The 21,314-nt window shown below is 41.8% G+C and overlaps 1 protein-coding gene across 1 annotated transcript in view; it reads right to left on the reverse strand.

Moving 5' to 3' along the window:
* Positions 1-21,314, reverse strand: part of LOC143275597 (protein RRP5 homolog) — a 59,623-nt gene that overhangs the window by 26,502 nt on the left and 11,807 nt on the right. Inside the window, exons 12-27 of the mRNA XM_076579822.1 lie at positions 20,913-20,969; positions 19,964-20,024; positions 19,225-19,371; positions 17,616-17,795; positions 16,260-16,394; positions 15,164-15,226; positions 13,927-14,118; positions 13,404-13,478; positions 12,708-12,803; positions 10,712-10,931; positions 8,902-9,021; positions 7,427-7,686; positions 4,894-4,967; positions 3,672-3,773; positions 1,484-1,577; positions 223-305 (exon numbers count right to left, since the gene is read on the reverse strand). Of these exons, the coding sequence (XP_076435937.1) occupies positions 223-305; positions 1,484-1,577; positions 3,672-3,773; positions 4,894-4,967; positions 7,427-7,686; positions 8,902-9,021; positions 10,712-10,931; positions 12,708-12,803; positions 13,404-13,478; positions 13,927-14,118; positions 15,164-15,226; positions 16,260-16,394; positions 17,616-17,795; positions 19,225-19,371; positions 19,964-20,024; positions 20,913-20,969 (1,959 nt within the window). The remainder of the gene's footprint in view (positions 1-222; positions 306-1,483; positions 1,578-3,671; positions 3,774-4,893; positions 4,968-7,426; positions 7,687-8,901; positions 9,022-10,711; positions 10,932-12,707; positions 12,804-13,403; positions 13,479-13,926; positions 14,119-15,163; positions 15,227-16,259; positions 16,395-17,615; positions 17,796-19,224; positions 19,372-19,963; positions 20,025-20,912; positions 20,970-21,314) is intronic.

Raw genomic sequence — 21,314 nt, forward strand, 5'->3', positions numbered from 1 at the left:
ACACAGATTAAAACACACACACATGTAGATACAAACACACACACACATTTAGCTACCAACACATACATATACACATTTAGAAACAAACATGTACACTTTCCCCACAACATACACACACGCACACATACACACACAAACATGAATAAAAAAAAACAAAAACCCACCGCATTTACACACACAGTGACAAATCAACAACAGATCACACACCCACACCCTACTTACTTAAAGGATTTGTTGTGTCTGAATCCAATAATCTTGACCTTGACCTCCTGACCTTTGGCATACTTGCTGAAAGGGAAGATGCCCTGAAAACAAAACACTTCCAATCAGCTTCTGATCTCCATTATATGGTGGAAAGGAAAAAAGCCTAACAACAACAACAACAAAAAAAACCAACAAAAAAAACAAAAGGAGACATGGGCTACAATGACACACATCATTTCTTCGATCAGTAAAAAGATCTTCATTACTTCAACCAACCAATGTCTCCCTGTTAAATCTGTTAATGTGAAAGCAAAGATGCAGTTCCAGCCAATCACTAATTTCATGGGTCACTTCTGCTGAATCCATATACTTCACTTTGGGCGTACCACTCTTCTCACAGTCTGTTTGATTTTTTTTCATGCTTTAGTGAGTAGAGATATTCATGACCAGTCTGCATTGTGCTGAAAACAAAGCATGCATCCTACAATTTGTTGTTTCAATGGAAAGTGATCAATTTTGCAGTTCAACTGAACACTACTGAAGTATCGCTGAAAGTTAAAAAAAAAAAAAAAGCGGCCATCATCAAGACAAATGAAAACAAAACAGCTGACACACTCAGGCCTTCAGCAGAATTGAAAAGTTGTGCTGTGACCTTCACCTTGAATGCTAACATGTCAGAGGAGGTTTGCCAATGTTCTAAATTGGACTCTGTAAGTTCAATTTCTAAAGCAATAATGATAAATCCAATTCATGGGTGAAAGAAGTATATCATCCTGTTCTTTTTCTTTGCTTCATATAAATGCAAAAAATAAAATAAATAAATACTGTGTTGAAAGTTGGTGAAAACACTCAGTTTTGTTCAGCCATGGGTTGCTAGATCCAAAGTCACTTTTTTCCGAAATTCAAAAGAGTGCGCTTTATGTCCAGGGGTGCCTGAAAGACTGAAAAAGGCGGTACATATGTTGTGCTAAACGGGACAGAAGAACAATAAGCAACCCTCCAGCTCAGAATACTGCATAGAATAAGCCAACTCAGAATTCTGGCCTACCCAGTGTCCTCTGAAATCCTGACTATGTTCAAGAGTTGAAAGGAAATTTTTTCGGCAGGAAAGAGACCCCTGTCGGAGTCTGCACTAGTGGTTAAGTATGTGTTGTTAAAACAGTTTTCTTACCTTGTTTTTCATCTGCTCGCATTTAAGTCATCCACTTGCACATTCACACAAACACACACTGACACGCACACCTCACACACGCACAATTACACATACATATATACTTACATTTTCCACTTCATCCACCACCTCGGTCACATGCACACGACCGCTCACGTTGCCAATCTTGATGTTCATTTGTCCCGGCAGAATGGAGTGAACACTGTTCACACGCAAATACACACACACATGGCTTTATCAATAACCAGAAAGCTTTGAACACAACCTGCATTTTTATCATTATTAAAAAAATATGTCATAATACAGGAGAAGCCATAAAACAAAAGAAGAAAGGGGAAATGAATGGAGGAAGAAATGGTGAGAGTGGCGGCAGAGAAAGGCAGAGAAGTAGGAGAAAGGCTTGCAGAGACAGGGAGTGAGGGAGGAAAAGAGGGGAGAGGGAGAGAGATGGAGGGAGGGAGGGAGAATGGGAGTGACACAGAGAGAGGGAGACACTCACACACACACAAAAAGGAGAGACAGACAGATGAAGACAGAAAAAGACATATTAATGCACTGACAAAGAAGGAACACACACACACAGAGTTTAGGTTTGGTTCAGGACACCGTGGATCATTTGACCAGTTCACCACAAAATCAAAAGGTCATTCTAATTTAAAAATTAATGGGTCAGGAAAAACACCCCCTAATTCCCACCCCATCAGGACACCCCATGTATGTAGAGACTATGTGCTAGTGTTTGTTGTCATGTTGAACCTGGAAAATACAATATAGTCATTACTAAACTTTATTCTGCAACGCCGACATATTGGTTTTATGTGGACTACCACTGATAGTCAATGTCCACATTATGGTCCAAATAGTACAAAGGAAAAAGAGCAAACAAAAGCAAAGTAATGCAGCTGGAATCAGATCTGCAGCGTCATTATCACTTGTGTTGGTCTAATACCATTGTTTTATGAAAGCACTTTCCTCTGTGGTAGTCCAAATCTTCAAAGTTGCAAAATGTCTCTAAAATTTCCTGTAGTTACATGCTAAGCATAATGTGCAGACCTGTTTATTTCACCTGTTTAAATGACAAAATAAAAATGGTCATGACTGTAAAAATACACTTCATCTATTTATTTTGATTGAATCTCAATTTTACTCGAAAAGGTCACACTCTTGCACAACATCAATGATATAAATGCATCAATTGTTCATAAACACTGAAGAAATCTCTCAGATTTGGACTCTCTAGGTGTGTACTGAATGGAAGAGATTGCAACTATTCTGACTCACTTCTTCTTTCTCAACATTCGGCAGCTCCTTTCAGCGGCATGCTAACTGATGTGAATGATTTCTTACTGCGAAATGCTCTACATGTATTGAAGTCATCCTCAATTTGAATCGAGAAGACTGGTGGGAAAGTAAAAAGCTAAATGCCAATTCATCCAACAGCAGTTCACAATACACAAGCAATGTTTCATTTCCCAGCTCAATGCACGTCTTGATTTCTTTTTTTCACAATGTTCGTCTGCTCGATAATGAAATGCAGGGAAACAACAGCAACCATCATATTCTCTTATTTTACAGAGTTTGAAACTGCAATCTTGATTCTTTTTCTCAGAGAATAAGAGAATGACAACATGACGGATTTTTTTTTACGAAAAATTACTACGTCACAACATGAGAAAGTAATAAAACATTTTATTTATCCACTTAGTAACAGAATTGATATGTTTTAAGATAGCATGTATTCTTAGAAACTTTGTTTCAGAATAAAGAGACACTACTAGAAAATGTATGATAATGAACAAAGATAATGAGATAAAGAGGTTTTATTGCACCAATGTTGAAAAAAACCCCACACCACTGCATACAATCCAAGACTGAAACACACCCAATCCAAACACCACACTTGTAAAACAAAAAGTAAATAAAAATATAAGCCAAGGGGGAATAGAGAGTGGGAGGGATTTCAGATAACAATTACATATTTACATAAAATCAGATATATATCAAAAACCTGTCAAGCACCTAAGAAAAAGATAAAAACAACAACAACAACAAACAAACATATGGCATATAAATACATCAATACTTATTTACTTGAACATAGTCATATTCGATGTGTGTGAAAATCATATGTAATGGTCACTGTGAAATAAATCAGTACTTATTTACTTGAACATAAGTCATATTCGATGGGAGTGAAAATTCTACATAATGGTCTGTGAAATATTATAAATCAAGGGAACAGAACCTTCATGGTAAATAAAAAAAACACAACAACAAAAAACAAAAGAAGACTGACCGTGCGGACACTGTCTGTCCCAGACGCAGTTCATGCCTGGGGTAAGCCTGTTCCTCTTTCACCAGTGAAGCCAGCACCACCAACACTCTGTCCCCTTCACACCTGTCCTCACACACACACGCACACACATATAGAGAGTCGTAAGTTTACAGTTGGGCCAAGAGCAAAGTGAGAGCTGTATCATCAATGGTTTCTCTATTGCAATGGAAACTCATCTTCTGCTTAGTCTTTTGTGAAGGACTATGACTCTCAAACTAAGAGGCAAAATTGCACTGGCTCTTTGAGCTGCAGCCATGGGGGCTAGCAGGCCTTTGGGAACCATCCCAATGCCGACTGTCCTAAAGCCCTCTTGGCCGAGAGAGTGGGGATGTAACCTGGGCAAGACACTCTCCACTATAATCAAATTCCAGCCCTGATAGTCGGGACAGCAGTTACCTCCTCTGCTGTTCTGATGGTCATAGTCGAACATGACTGACTATCATACACACACAGAGAGTCATTTGTACATGTCATGATACGCAAAACCACGCTTTATTCACTATTCCATATTTTTGAAGGGTGAGAAAAGGTGAGGAAGTCACACACACACATACACATACAAACACACACACACACACAGTCACACATGTTGGCAGTCACTTGTACACATCATGATTCACAGAAACCAAGCTTTATTCACTGCTCTGTTTGTATTTTTGAAGGGTGAGAAAAGCTGAGGAAATCACACACACACACATACACACACAGTCACACATGTAACCGAGTCTCTTGTACACATCAAAATACACAAAAACACACTTTAGTCACTGCTCTGTTTGTATTTTTCAATGGTGAGAAAAACTGAGGAAGTCACACACAGAAACACACACACACACACACACACACAGAGTCATACATGCAGACAGTCACTTGTACACATTTTTTGTGTTTTTTTGAAGGGTGAGAAAAGCTGAAGAAAAACAGTTTGTGTATGGGTGCATGGATTGTGTTGTGCATACATTGTGTGTATTTTGCATATGTGTATGCGCGAGCATGCATATGTGAGCACATGTTTTGTGTGTGAGTGTGTATGGTGTGGGTGCGTGACCGAGTATGTTGTGCATGTGTGTGTTGTGTGCATTTGCTTGTGTGTGTGTGTGCATGTGTGTGTATACATATGTGTGCGTGCATATGTGTGTGTGTGTGTGTGTGTGTGTGAGACACTGAGAGATCCAACACCCACTTCTGGATGGTGACCTTGACCTCCTCTCCAATGGCCAGGTTCACAGTGGAAAGAGCCAGGACGTCGTTCAGGTGCTGAAACATAGTATGGCTTGTCCTTCAGCATCACTTCAACCCTTTGTTGATATCAAAAGGAAACATATGCTCAGTCCCACTGCCTTTACTGCCACTTTTTTTTTATCATCTTATTTTTGCTGCTTTATCAACTGTGCCATTTCAGTGGCATTACTCCTACGCCCACCACTCACAACCAAACACAATCTTTCCTTTTGCAAAGTTCATAAAGCATTTTTTTTTTCAATTGTACTTCTATTTCAACATTCATCTTTGATTCAACTGTCAATCTATCATGTTTCTGCTAATGCACCACACAACTAAACAACCTCTCCTACCTTTAAGTGATTACAACAAAATGTGAAAATCAATCATAAATAATTTAACCAGAAGTCTGCAGTCACCAGTATCATGTGACGCTAAACAGAATTCCTCCCACGTTGCATACCACACACATACAACACAAAACTGCACCCAGGTACACAGCACACCTTACCACAAGCACCACACAACTCCCAGGTACACAGCAAAGCTTACCACAAGCACACACCACACGACATCCCGGTACACAGCACAGCATACCACAAGCACACACCACACGACATCCAGGTACACAGCACACCTTACCACAAGCACACACCACACGACATCCAGGTACACAGCAAAGCTTACCACAAGCACACACCACACGACATCCAGGTACACAGCACAGCATACCACAAGCACACACCACATGACATCCAGGTACATAGCACAGCATACCACAAGCACACACCACATGACATCCAGGTACACAGCACAGCATACCACAAGCACACACCACATGACATCCAGGTACACAGAACAGCATACAACAAGAACTTACCACAAGACATCCTGGCACACACCAAAGCACAGCACAAATACACAACGCAGAGCAACAGGCTGGTACATGGCACAGCATACCACAAACATACAACTACACATAACTACCACAAGCACAGAACTACAGCCTGCTACCTATAACAAATACCAGGTGAACAAAATGACACACTGGTACATAACACAGCATACCACAAACATAAATACCACAAGCACAGAACTACAGCCTGCTATATATAACACATACCAGGCAAACAAAACAACTGGTACATGGCACTGCATACAACGAACACATAACTACCACAAGCACATAACTCCAGCCTGCTACATATTACACACACCACACGAACAAAACGACACACTGGGACATGGCACAGCATACCACAAACATAACCACCACAAGCACAGAACTACAGCCTGCTATATATAACACATACCAGGCAAACAAAACAACAACTGGTACATGGCACAGCATACAACGAACACATAACTACCACAAGCACAGAACTACAGCCTGCTACATATTACACACACCACACGAACAAAACGACACACTGGGACATGGCACAGCATACCACAAACACGTAACTACAACACACAGAAAACTACAGCCTGCTACATATAACACATACCAGGTGAACAAAACAACTGGTATATGGCACAGCATACCACAAGCACAGAACTACAACCTGGCATGTGGCACACATACCATGAGCACAAAACTACACACTGGTACACAGCACAGTATACCACAAGCACATATTCGTCAAAACTACACCTTGTTACGTAGTTTCAGTTTCAGTTTCTCAAGGAGGTGTCACTGCGTCCAGACAATTCCATATACGCTACACCACATCAGTTAGGTATATGCCTGACCAGCAGCATAACCAAACATGTTTAGTCCGGGCTTGAGGACATGCACATATATTTATGTACATATCAGAGTGGATTTTTTCAACAGAATTTTGCCAGAGGACAACACTCTCGTTGCCATTGGTTCTTTTTCAGTGCGCCAAGTGCGTGCTGCACATGGGACCTCGGTTTATTATCTCTCAAGACGCTCAGTTTGATTTTTGAGTCAAACTTGGCAGAACGCAGAAGAGCGGGATTTGTATTTGTATTTGTATTTCTTTTTATCACAACAGATTTCTCTGTGTGAAATTCGGGCTGCTCTCCCCGGGGAGAGCGTGTCGCTACACTACAGTGCCACCCATTTTTTTGCATTTTTTCCTGCATGCAGTTTGATTTGTTTTTCCTATTGAAGTGGATTTTTCTACAGAATTTTGCCAGGAACAACCCTTTTGTTGCCATGGGTTCTTTTACATGTGCTAAGTGCATGCTGCACACGGGACCTCGGTTTATCGTCTCATCCGAATGACCAGCGTCCAGACCACCACTCAAGGTCTAGTGGAGGGGGAGAAAATATCGGCGGCCGAGCCGTGATTCGAACCAGCGTACTCAGATTCTCTCGCTTCCTAGGCGGACGCGTTACCTCTAGGCCATCACTCCACTATTTGAAACCAGACCCTCATGGACTGTGTATTGGCAGATGAACATGTTAACCACTCTGCCACCTTCCTCCTAACACAGCACACCACAAACACCCCCAGTCCCCTCACCTGCCGCCGTGGCATCAGAGCCAGCGTTCCCACAGCGTGCTGTTTCAGCAGCACCACCACAAAGTCCTCCTTCATCATCACCACCTCCCCCTTGATCGTCTGCCCCTGGCGCGCCCGGTCCATGGTTGTCTTCTCCTTGCGGCGCGACACAGTGCGCACCAGGGTCCTGTCAGCGCTCACCTCCAGGCAGCAGTTTGATTGGTCGATGGCCACGTGTAGAACCACACCCTCCACTTCCCCGCCCACCGGCAAATCTGCTTCTGAAAACATGGCGACATGTGAACTTTTCTTTCAGATGACAAACGAGTGAGATAACCTTGTGTCATGTTGGAAGACATGTTAACATACAACAATAGAGAGTTAATGAAAAAACAGAAAGGAATAAAATGCAAAAATGGAAAAAAAAACCCTTAGCCGCTGAAAGGCACATGGTCAGGAAACAAAGGTGTCTGCCATAAAAAGAGGGTGCTGCATATGCAAACAGAAGGGAGATGATATACTTAAGGGGGACTACCAGCTGCAGCTACTTGTAATTTCTCCACTTGGGCACATTGGTAGCAGTTGGTACAGGACAGGGAATCAGACCCCTGCCCGAGTCTGCACCAGTGGGTCACTGTTCAGTAATAATAATAATAATAATGGATACTTATATAGCACACTATCCAGAAATCTGCTCTAGGTGCTTTACAAAAACGCTTTTGATAACATAAAACATTATATCTATGTTACATACACACACCAAAATGTGACCACACACACACACACACACACACACACACACATGCACGCACGCACGCACGCACGCACGCACACACACGCTGCATACATACATTTTAACATACATGTGTATCTAACAGCTACCCTAACACATACGCACACACAGGCCGGCACAAACTTACATAAACACACGCACACACAATACACATTCATATACATGCATGTAGTTGTGGACCTGCCACAATTGAACTTATTGCTGAGGGAAAAGGTGAGTTTTGAGACGAGATTTAAAAGATGCGAGGGAATCAGAATGACGGAGGTTATCAGGGAGCTTGTTCCACGTCTTTGGCGATTGAAAAGAAAACGATCTGTGTCCATAGGTCTTACTTCTGACGTGAGGTATCCTGAGAAGTCGAGTATCAGAGGAAGAACGGAGCTGGCGAGACAGGGTATAGATGTGGATGAGTTCAGAAAGATACTTGGGGCCAGATCCGTTGACTGCAGAAAAGGTCAGAGTGGATAGCTTATAGTCTATTCGATCAGAAACAGGCAACCAGTGGAGAGACTGAAGGAGAGGAGAAACATGGTCAAATTTAGAAGCTCTGCAAATGAGTCTGGCAGCGTTATTCTGAATTCGTTGGAGTCTGTCTAACAGGTATTTGGGAAGGCCGGCCAAAAGTATGCGTAATTAAACCAAGAGCTAAATAATCTCCACCCCCCCCCCACTCCCCCCCCCGCCTCCTGGCCCCAAAACTCACCCCCACTGTGACGACGGGTGATGATGGCAGGCATGCCGTAGGGCGTGTCACAGATATATCCATCATCCGTCTGTGCCTTGACCGTCACCTTCACCAGACAGCCCATTGCCAGACCCTCCCCTGTCACAACACAACTCACACATCAACACATGGAGGGGAGAGAGAGAGAGAGAGAGAGGAGAGAGAGAGAGAAAGAGAGAGAGAGAGAGAGGGGGGGGGGGGGAGAGAGAGAGAGAGAGAGAGAGAGAGAGAGAGAGGGGGGAGAGAGATACTATCAAATCACACAGGTCACACATCAACACATACACTGATACAGAAGACGTAGAAAGAGGGAGGGAGGGACAGTGAGAGTGAGAGAGAGGAGGGAGAAAGAAAGGAATGAGGAGAAAGACAGGAGAAAGAGAGAGGCAGGGGAAGAGAGAAGGTGGAGAGAGAGAGGGGTGTGGGGGGTGGGAGGGGAGAGACTATCAAATCACACAGGTCAGACATCAACATGTACAAAAGACAGAGAGAGAGAGGGAGGGAGGGTCAGTGAGAGAGAGAGAGAGGAGGGAGAACGGAATGAGGAGAAAGGAGAAAAAGAGAGAGACAGGGGAAGAGAGAAGGTGGAGAGAGAGAGGGGGATGGGGGGGAGAGACTATCAAATCACACAGGTCACACATCAACATGGACAGAAGACAGAGAGAGAGGGAGGGAGGGTCAGTGAGAGAGAGGAGGGAGAAAGGAATGAGGAGAGAGACAGGGGAAGAGAGAAGAGAGAGAGAGAGAGAGGGGGGGGTGTGGGGGTGGGGGTGGGGGTGGGGCGAAACGAAACAAATTTTTATTTCATGAGGGTAATGGAGTAAGCACAGCTGCTTTTTTACATCCAGCCCTCAAGGGCAAAAAAGGAAAAGTGGGAAAAAAAAAGCAATGGCAAAACACTCACACAGACACACACAAGTAGAGAGAGAGAGAGAGAGACTATCAAATCACACAGGTCACACATCAACACATACAGAGGACAGAGAGAGAGGGAGGGAGGGACAGTGAGAGTGAGAGAGAGAGGAGGGAGAAAGAAAGGAATGAGGAGAAAGAAGAAAAAGAAAGAGACAGGGGAAGAGAGAAGGGAGAGAGAGAGAGGAAGGGGTAGAGAGTGTGTGAGGAGGGATACGGATAAATATTCAGTAAAGACCGTGTCCCCTAATGAAGGGGTGTGTGAACAATTCCTAATATACACAACATAAAGTGCGAAACATATAATAATCAAATCAAGAACAAAAACTAACCATTAATTAACAGTAATAGAACAGATCTGGAAGTAGCTATTTCTCTGAACTTAAAAGCCTTGTACAGGTACAGAGATCAATTACAAACAACCATGACATCAGTGCTTGACAACAATAAACTCAACCTAGACACACAGGAGTCTTTCTCTAACATTATGAAGTGCTTCACAACAAAAGACAAAATGTACTTCATCTTCTTTTGATTTCTTGCATAATGGACACAATAAATCAGATTCCATATATGATCTGTACCTTAAACGATGGACAGCCAAATCAGTTATACTGAGTCTGAATCTTGTTGTAATACACCTGAGATATTGATCAATTAACGACAGATAAGGTTTCATATCATGATTACTGCAAAATGTTCCATAAAGACTAAACCTTTCATTCACAGTCACACATTTTTCTTTGTTGTTCTTGCTGTTGTTGCTGCTGCGGAATTACCTTTTCAAGCGAACAGAAACAACAACAGAAACAAAAGAAAAACACATGTGTGTAACCTCAGAATATCCAGATAACCAAATCCAAACATGACCCCTCACCTTTCTGGTTCAGCACACCATCCAGGTAACTGTCTCGCTCGTTCAGATACGTCTCCAGCATCTCAATGCTGACCTTGGGGTCATCATGGTAACAGTCACACAGGCGCAGACTGCACAGGAAGCGGCCTTTGTCCTCATTGACCTCAATGACCTTCACCACCACCGACTGCCCGCAGGCGAAGACTCGAGAGAGGTCGCTTATCGGTTTGTCCATGGTCAGCTATGGGAAGAGAAAGGCAAAACATGACTGCACTGCACTGTATTGTATTGTATTACTTTTTGTTGCAATGGATTTCTCTGTGTAAAATTCAGCCTGCTCTCCCCTATGTCGCTACAGTGCAGCATCACACATTGTTCTTCTCTTTTCTGTTTTCCTGTTTGCAAGTGTACTTGATTTTATCATCAAAGTGGATTTTTCAACAGAATTTTTACAGTAACAATCATTCTGTCACCGTATTGTTGGGGTGGGGGTGGGGGGTGGGGTGGGTAAAAACCCTGGTCCATACATGAGGCTTGAACATGTGGACACTTGATTCCTAGTTGGGCAAATTACCACCACGCTACTGCTGCACAGTCCACAACTGTTTTCTTCAGGAGGTATCACCAGATGGATGCAACAGCTGAGTGGTCAAAGCACAGGACTTTCAATCTGAGTGTCCTGGCATTGTCTCCTGGTCACAGCACCTGGTGGGTTAAGTGTGAAGATTCTTTCTGATCTTCCAAATCCACAGACATGCAGACAAACATGCTAGTGCCTGAAAACCCCCTTTGTGTGTATTCACGAGCAGAAGATAAATGTGCAAGTTGAAGACCCTCTTATCCATATCAGCATTTGATGGTTTGTAGAAACAGGAACATACGCAGCATGCACGAACCCCAAATTAAGGCTTCAAACTAATATATATATATATATATATATAGAGAGAGAGAGAGAGAGAGAGAGAGAGACAGAGACAGAGACAGAGACAGATAGTGTGCGTGCGTGCGTGCGTGCGTGTGTGCCTGTGTGTGTGCATGTGTGATTTGAAATATTGCATAAAAGTGTTTGCAGATAGTCCTGGGAGTTAACTCTTTCCATACGAATGGCGAAAGAGACGACGTTAACAGCGTTTCACCCCAATTACCATCATCAACATATTGCAAGCGGAAGGCTCTTATACTGAAGACGTGAATGTTGACAAAGAATACCACAGTTCTGACAACGGAAGCTAAAGGTTGGGTCATTCAGACACCCACTGGACATCCGAGGGGTCTGTGTAGAGGAGAAGAGAGGACTGGCCGTACTGAGTGAGTTAAAGGGTTAACCAAGCAGATAAAACCTGGGATCAAACCCATGGACCCTGATTGGAACCCAGAAGTAAGGGCTAACGACAACTCAGCATCTGAGTCTGTCACACACGTTCCATTTCCAACTGATGTATATTCAGTGACCAAGAGCAGAGTTTCCATAGCTTTAACAAAACATTATTCCATACTTTTTTTCAAACTTCCTCCGGACTAGGATGAAAATTTCCCCTACAACAACAAAGCTAATGTGAACAAAATCATTTCTCTGCAACACCACTGATGAAAGAGATTTCCTAATATCAATGTTCATTTTCACCATTTTTCCCTTTTTGGATTGTTTGCTTTTTAAAGGCTTTAAGGTCTTTGTAAAGTGGTACTGATTAAGGATCTTTTTATATATTGAATTCCAAATCAAATTTTTTCCATACACTGAAGGCAAAACATATTTTTTCAAGACTTTCCCAGCCCTGGAAATGGTTCTCTCATTTAGGTTGTCTCATTTTCCCCAAGGCTATCCCAGACTATAATGACTCTATTAAGTCCTAAAAATGGTTTAGTTTTCCATGACTTTTCATGCCCCTGGAAATGGTTCTCTCATTTTCCCAAAGACTATTCCCAGAGTTTGATGACTGTATGAACACTTTTTTCTGCCTGTCCAACACACGTTTTGATTCAAACTGAAGCATGGGCAGTGACTGTGGTGACTCACCTTGCGTGGCGCCAGCCCCCCCAGCCCCCCTGGAAGCTCCACAAAGATGCCGTAACTCTGGTGATTCCTGATCACGGCAGGCACCAGCTGTCCCGGCTGAAACCATGTGTCAGTCAGTTTATTTGTGTGTGTGTGTGTGTGTGTGTGTGTGTGTGTGTGTGTGTGTGTGTGTGTGAGTCAGTTTATTTGTGTGTGTGTGTGTGTGTATGTGTGTGTGTGTGTTGTGTGTGTGTGTGTGTGTGTGTGTGAGTCAAGTGTGTATGTTGTATGTGTGTTTTTCTTATAAATGTTACAGTATTGTACAAACACATGTATACATTTTCTCCATACACATTACATTGTTGCACACACACACACACACAAGACAAGAGACATTTTTCTCATACACTTTACAATGTTGTACAAACACACACACACACACTTGCACATTTTCTTCATACAGTGATACAGATTAAAGCTTTGTATACACACACACACACACCAATCAGTCTGCAACATATTATTCATCATGTGGATTCAGAAAAGGCAGGCAACGGATGGTTAAAAGAAAACAAATGAGAAGTGGAAATAAAGACAACAGAAGAAGCAAGACTAAAGTTAATTGAGAGGCAGCTGGAGATGGCAGAAAGAAAGACAGAAAAACAACAAGACAGAGAGAGAGAAAGAAAATACTAGACCAAAGAAAGGTCAACCTACCTCCAAATCATGGATCGTGTGTGGGATCAGTCCCTCTCTTGCTGCTGAAAGGAAGGATTCCTTGAGGGTCACGACCTTCAGAAAAGTTAAGGTAAAAACCATCCATCTTGAACGAATGGTTGCAGCTGATATGAACTGTCAGTTCGAGGCCTGATCAGCGTGTTGAATTTATGCAAAGATATATGATATGGATACTTATATAGTGCCTATCCTCAGCTGGGACCAAGCTCAAAGCACTTTACAAACGCGGGGACATTTCCACAGACATCTGGTTTAAAAATTTTCATATATATATATATTTTTTTTGTTTATCAATTTTTTTCCCCCCAGTAAATGTGGTGTAGCGTTTATGGATCAGTATGCACACTTTGACACGTCCTTGAAACTGAAAATGTTCTCTTGATTAAACAAAAGTGACAAACACAGAAAAAAAAAAAAAAAAAAAAAAAAAAAAAGGAAAGAAAATGAAAGATGAAAAAAAGACAAAAAACCCCCTACTGGCAGACACCCTGACAAAGGATACTGGCACGTTGGTCTGTTTCAGCAGCATGATGGCATCCAAACTGTCACCCTCCTCCAGAACTTGCCACAGCAGCGTCTGGTTCTCCGTGGAGTCAGACAGATGTTCCCGTGGCAACAATGCCTTGTCTCCAGATGGCTGCAGCTGCAGTTCCACATTGTGACCCAGCTTGCGCTTCACTGTTGCTGACATCACCTGGTTTGAGGGGGGAGACGGGAGGAAAAATCAAGTAGGCCTTCACACAGTGTAGGGTGTTGGAACTGAAATGGCTGCTCATGGATATATGATCAACATACTGAACACACACCCACACATACTGCTCATGGGGATATTACCATATCGTATTGTATTTCTCTTTTTTATCACAACAGATTTCTCTGTGTGAAATTCGGGCTGCTCTCCCCAGGGAGAGTGCATCGCTACACTACAGCGCCACCCACTTTTTTTTTTTTCCCCCCTGCATGCAGTTTTTTGTTGTTGTTTTTTATGTTTTTCCTATCGAAGTCGATTTTTCTACAGAATTTTGCCAGGAACAACCCTTTTGTTGCTGTGGGTTCTTTTATGTGCGCTAAGTACATGCTTCACAGGGGACTTCGGTTTATCTTCTCACCCGAATGACTAGCGTCCAGACCACCACTCATGGTCTAGTGGAGGGGGAGAAAATATTGGCGGCTGAGCCATGATTTGAACCAGCGCGCTCAGATTCTCTCACTTCCTAGGCAGATGCGTTTACCTCTAGGCCATCACTCCACATTGATCACACGCACACACACACACGCTGCTCATAGGGATGGTGTTTAAAATATTAATTGATCAAACACTTACACACACACATAAACACACACTCTGCGCCCCTGCATGCATGCACACTCTCTTTCTATGTATTTGAGGGACACATGATGTGTGATATGCGTTCATGTATGGATTCTGTGAACTGTGCAAATTCTGCGAGTCCTCTGCATGCTTAAAAATGACTGTCTTCTTATGCTGTACAGATCTTTTATCATTTTTTGAAAATAAGTTTGTTTGTGCCTGTATTCTTATGCTTGTGTTTATGTGCTTCTTTATGCATGTGTGTGTAGTCTGACAAGACACAATAATTTTCCATGTGAGAGATTAGTAAAGTGATACTGTTCTGTACTGTAATGTACTTTGCTGTGTTGTAATGTTTTGTATCATATTGTATTGCATTGTATTGCACTGCATTGTAGTATAGTGTATTGTAGTGTATTGGTCTCACCTTTCCAACCTCAAAGTCACCCATCTTTTCCGATTTGCTAGCAATGGCTGCTTTTCCAGAAATCTGTGGACATTACAAAAAACAATAACAAAATGAAGCATCATATAAACCCTTAAATCTTAACATGTATTGTGTGCATCAAACCTTTTACTGTCATGACAACAGAACCACAATGGGAAACATGCTCAGAAAGTCAGCTGTATGAAAACTGACAATGGAAACAAAACATAAATGTTGAAGGAACAACAATTTAAAAAACCCAAAAGGACAGAAAAGAAAGACATGCATACTCACACACACACACACACACACACACAAAGGACAAGACTCAAAAGTGAATCAGTGAATGTGTACTGATAACTTTGACATTTTGTTGTTGTTTTGTTTGCCTGTGGCCAGCTCCAATCCAGAGTTGAGTGTACCATAGGCTCAAATGGGAAGAATGGGACCACAGTCAAGGATCATGCACTTCAGGGATGAGTCTTTGGGAGTGTTGCATAAAATTTCCTGACAAACACTGCAGGTACCTGTATTTCTCAGGCCTGATTGATACAGGGATATATCATGAAAGGAAGCGTAGAGTACAATCTTGAAAAGTAGTCCCAAACCAAAAACTGACATCCATAGCAGCATCGTAATCATTCTCTTTTATCCCCCCCCCCACCCCTCCCCCCCCAAAAAAGACAGGGGTAATAGATGAATGGTGGTGGTGACAGTGTTGGATTTTTTATCTGTGGGTTCTGGGTTTGAATCCAGTCATAGTGCCTGGCGGGTTAGGGCAGAGATTTTTCCAGTCTCCAAAGTTGACAGATGTGCAGTACCTGACCATTTCCTGTGTATACACATGCAGGTCAAATGTGCATGTTAAAGATCCCGTAATCCGCGTCAGCGTTCAGTGGGTTATGGAAACAAGACAAGAACATGCCCAGCAAGCACACAAACAAAAACAGAGGTTGGCTGCCAACAAGGCAGGGCAAAAATCGGACATGTTTGTAAAAGCTCTTGAATACATACGAGTGATCATGGGAACTGCAGCCCATGTACGCATAAGAAGAAGAAGAAGGAGAAGAAAAGTAAAAGAAAAGGTTCCACTCACAATGAGAGACAGGCGCAGTTTCTGGCTGTCTGGGTGACAGGACAGGACGCGACATCTGACCACCTGGCCCTGGTAGAAGGCTGACTCTGGGTGAGCAATCTCCACTGAGCTTAGCTCCTGTCTCGGCGCCCAGCCCTGGGCAAGACGAGAGGGGGAAACAGAGTTCACCAACATGTAACTGTCACAACTTTACAAGTGCCAATGACTGTATCTTGAAAATTTAACTGTGATTTAACTGTAACTGTTCTACCAGCACCAACCATTTCCATCTTACAGAGTTAATCAACATTAAATGTCACTACTTTACCAGTGCCAGCAATTCTGTCTTCCGTCAATTCCATCTTGCCAGTGCTATTGACTCTAAGTTACACAGTTCATCAATATTGCTGTACCAGTGCCAGCAATTCTACCTTACCTGCCTGTGTAAAATTGGTTGGCTAATTACTGACTAAAAAGACCATCAGACAGTAGTTGTGTTCTGAACTATGACTAACCAGTGCGACAAGGTAATTATAAACAATAGAAAACAAGCCATTGTTCAAAGTATCTGAATACAACTGCAGCTGTAATTTGGAGCTATTTATATGTCCCTGCTATTAGTAAGGTTGTGGCCGTTACTTTGTACCTTTCATTTATCCGTGTGTAAGGGAAGTACCTACTTGCACTGGTTTGAAATCATGTGGCTCTGAAGGAGTGAAAGTTAAGATCAGTAATCTTTCTGCTGTTACAAATGACTCCATAGTCAGTCAATATAGAATCTTAAAAAAAAAGAAGTGACAAAGCTGATAAGTAATCACAATGATACTACACAAATGACTCCATAGTCAGTCAATACAGAATCTTAAAAAAAAAAGAAGTGACAAAGCTGATAAGTAATCACAATGATACTACACAAATGACTCCATAGTCAGTCAATGCAGAATCTTAAAAAAAAAGAAGTGACAAAGCTGATAAGTAATCACAATGATACTACACAAATGACTCCATAGTCAGTCAATACAGAATCTTAAAAAAAAAAGGAAGTGACAAAGCTGATAAACAATCACAATGATACTACACAAATGACTCCATAGTCGGTCAATACAGAATCTTAAAAAAAAAAGAAGTGACAAAGCTGATAAGTAATCACAATCACAAATGATACTAACTCATAGTCAGTCAATATAGAATCTTAAAAAAAAAAAAAAAGTAACAAAGATGTTAAGTAGTCACAATGATACAACATATATATCCCATCTACTCTACCTGTCCTGAAACCTCTGTCACACACACACATGCCTCTATGCCTCTCTCTCACATGCCTCATTCTCTCTCCTGCTCATACACATGCTTGCTGGGTGGTACACCAGAGCTGACCTTGACACCATTACAAAAGCCAATGGCCACTCCTTGGTTCTTGACGGCAATGACGTAACCCTCCAGCTGCGTGCCTGATGTCAGGCCATCGTAGGAGACAGGTACGTCCTTCGTGGTGTTCACCAGTGACTTCTTCTTTGTCAGGAACACTTTCTTGGCTGCAACGTCCACTTTCAGCACCTGAACATAACAATGATAATAAACACTTATTTTGTGACTTTTTCTGAAATGGAGGTCAAAGTTCTCAAAAACTCACTAGCAATAAATGATGAAATGATAACACAAATCAATTTACACAAACATCAGACATAAAGTAACACTTGTTTTGACCACACAGCTGGAGCTATCTATCATCAATACTGCTTACAGCCAAGCCAACTATATGGGTCATCAGCGAGAATGAAAGCGACAGAAGCTGACCTCATCTTCTCAGGCACAGTGCTTAACTCATATCCTCTTGCATCAAGAGTCCCTCCTGATGTGGGTGTGCACTCACAGGAAACACTAACAAGGAACTTTGATCTTCAATCCCACTTTCGATTCTAGTGCACTGAAACTGGTTTGCCTTTGTTGCGAAGAGATATGTAAGACACCATTTTTTGCTGGTGTCCCTCGACACGTGAGTAGTGTCCCGTGCGACCTGTGCACTAACAGGAACATCAGAACAAGGAACCTGTGTGTTCTGAACCCTGCTTTCAGTTCCGTTTTGTTTGTTCTGTTTTGTTTTGTTTATAGCTGCCCAAAGTAACCAATGTGTAGTGTATAGAATGGAATGGTTATGGTGGTGATCATGTTCATGAGAAGATAACCTGATGTATTGGAGGAAAAAACAAAACAAAACAAAAACCCCACAACTAACCAGTTTTATTTAATTTACACTTGGGAAATGCTCTGGTTATTACCTCAAGTTTTACAACATACCATTTACAAATATTTTACTGATTATTTTTCTGACTCTTTCAGCCTCCACCACGTGAAAACTACTACTTCGTCCAGAGTGAAGAGTTTACTTTGTTTTACTTGGGACGAAACAGGATAAAACAACGACAGCAAATGAAAGAGCTGAAAAACTCTCTGTGCTGGTTGGTGAACCCTGTGAAAGGAATGTCACTTCAGAGTGATTTCCCCTGGTCCCCTCTCTATTTTCTCTGACTTGTGGTCCGTGAGCACAAGAACAACCCCTGGTGAACAGACAGGCACTGAATGTGATCATTGGTAAAAACACAACAAAAAAGAAATACAGAGGCCACAAATGACGATAAATCATTATGATGCTGATAGTTTGTAACACATGGTACTTTTTTTTTTTTGCATTATTTTATTTTAAATGTGTTCTCCCGCTGAATTCATGATTATATTTACATTGTGACATGTTTGAAACAAAACGCTGATTGCACCAAAAGTGTTCACAATCATGAGTGTGCATAAAAAACTATGAATTTTGGTATGAAATAATCTAGAGATTGAAACATGTCTTACCATTCTAACTGCTGGTATGAAATACATTCAGAGACTGAAACATATGTCTTACCACCTTGTACACAGATTCCATGAACTTGCCAAAAAATACTTAATCGATTAATCTCCTCAGCATGGGACTCAGACTCACCCTGCATTTCAGCTTGTCTCCCTTGGAGAACTTCTTGCTGAAGTTTTTCAGAGGGACGTCAGCCACATGCATCTTGGGAATCAGCCCCGTCAGCCCCTTGCTGAGCAGAACGATGACTCCGCTCTCATGAATGGCTTCCACCGTACACTGGGGGCACAAACATGACATGCTGTGTCAAGGTCACTTCTCAGTCAGGCTGTGTCAATCACATACGTGGCATACTAATTTACAGCATACCCCCTCCTGCCCCCCCCCCATTCCCCCCCCAAAAAAAAACACACAAAAAAAATCAAATAACTCTATTAATATCAAAATACTTTACTTAAGTCATGACAGATATGAAGATTTCAATGTTCCATGAAAATTTCAATGTTCCAGTTAAATGCATATAAGAACAAAGAATTTTTTTCTCTTGGTAGTGTATACCACGTAAAAGTATCCAGAAATATTCAATAACTTGTATTACAGTGAATATGTCATAGCACCACAGCAAAATTAACTTGTCAACATAAATATATATGGTATAAAACTTGAAACAAATATAAACAAAAATCACTCAATATGGAGCAATATATGACATACAACAAATATTCACACATGTGCACACACACACTGTCACACAGGTAATTTTGAAAAGAAAAAATATTAAATAAAAGAAAGACAATCTGTCACAAATTATTTAATGAGCTGCTAGAGCACAAACACCCCTCAAGAACATGTAATCAACGACAGAACTCACCTCCACAATCTGACCGGGCTGTAAATCCCTGATGGACAAGATCTTCTGCTTCATGATGCTTCTGGAATCAGATTGAGTTTACAATGAAACCAGAGGTAGCGGTGAAAGTGGAGGAGGCGTGGGGTTGGCTTTGCCCAGAGTGATCGCGAATCGATTGCGATCGTGCCTTAATTTTAGTCCAATCCCCCAATCGAGCCACATAATTTTGCGACCTGGTTGAAGACATAATTGGACAAAAAGCAGAAACGCCAAAGAATCGATAGACAGATAGAAAATGCGAAAAAAACTTAGCCGTATGAAGTGCACATGAACAGGTGTCGAGATGGCTGCCGGAAAAAAAGGGTGCTAGCTACCTACTTCCGGGAGGTTATCGGCCGTAGTTACTTTCATTTTCTCCGCATAGGTGAATAGTAGTTTGCACAGGACAGGAATGTCAGACTCCTGCCGGAGTCTGCACTAGTGGGTCACGGTTAAGTATGTGTAATTAAACCAATGTTTCAAAATGTTTCTGCAATTAGCGCTGAATATCTTCATGAGGAATATTCCACATCCAAATGATCACATCAAAGATTTATCTACTACATAACTTGTTTCTACAATGAAACCAATATTTTACAATGTTTCTGAAATTAGCGCTGAATCTCTCCATGAGGAATATTCTACATCCAAATGATCACATCAAACATTTATCTACAACATAAGATCTATAACAATTACAGCAAGTGCAGCTCCATCAAAGTGTACTGTGTTGATTAACAATTACAGCCCACTTTATAATATCAGCTTCCGTCAGAAGAACACTGTATAATTACACCAACAACAGATATTTTTTCATCTATTTATCTGTGTAATAAATTCCTCTAGTTTAGCACGACAACATAGCATTATTTCTGTGACTGTTATCTGGTTGTGTATTTCATTTTCCCCTGCTCACTCAGAGCTCACTTACTCTTTCAGTGTCACCAGCACAACATCATCAGCAGGCTGGAAAGCAATCACCCGGCATCTGAAACACAAAGCACATTTCACTTAGTGATGTCCCTTCTTCTTCTTCTTCTTCTGCGTTCGTGGGCTGCAACTCCCACGTTTACTTGTATGGACATGAGTGGGATTTTACGTGTATGACCGTTTTTACCCCGCCATGTAGGCAGCCATACTCTGCTTTCAGGATGTGCATGCTGGGTATGTTCTTGTTTCCATAACCCACCGAACGCTGACATGGATTACAAGATCTTTAACGTGCGTATTTGATCTTCTGCTTGCATATACACACGAAGGGGGTTCAGGCACTAGCAGGTCTGCACATATGTTGACCTGAGAGATCGTAAAAATCTCCACCCTTAACCCATGA

This window comes from Babylonia areolata, chromosome 2, assembly GCF_041734735.1.
Source record: "Babylonia areolata isolate BAREFJ2019XMU chromosome 2, ASM4173473v1, whole genome shotgun sequence".
NCBI classification, from domain to species: Eukaryota; Metazoa; Mollusca; class Gastropoda; order Neogastropoda; family Buccinidae; genus Babylonia; species Babylonia areolata.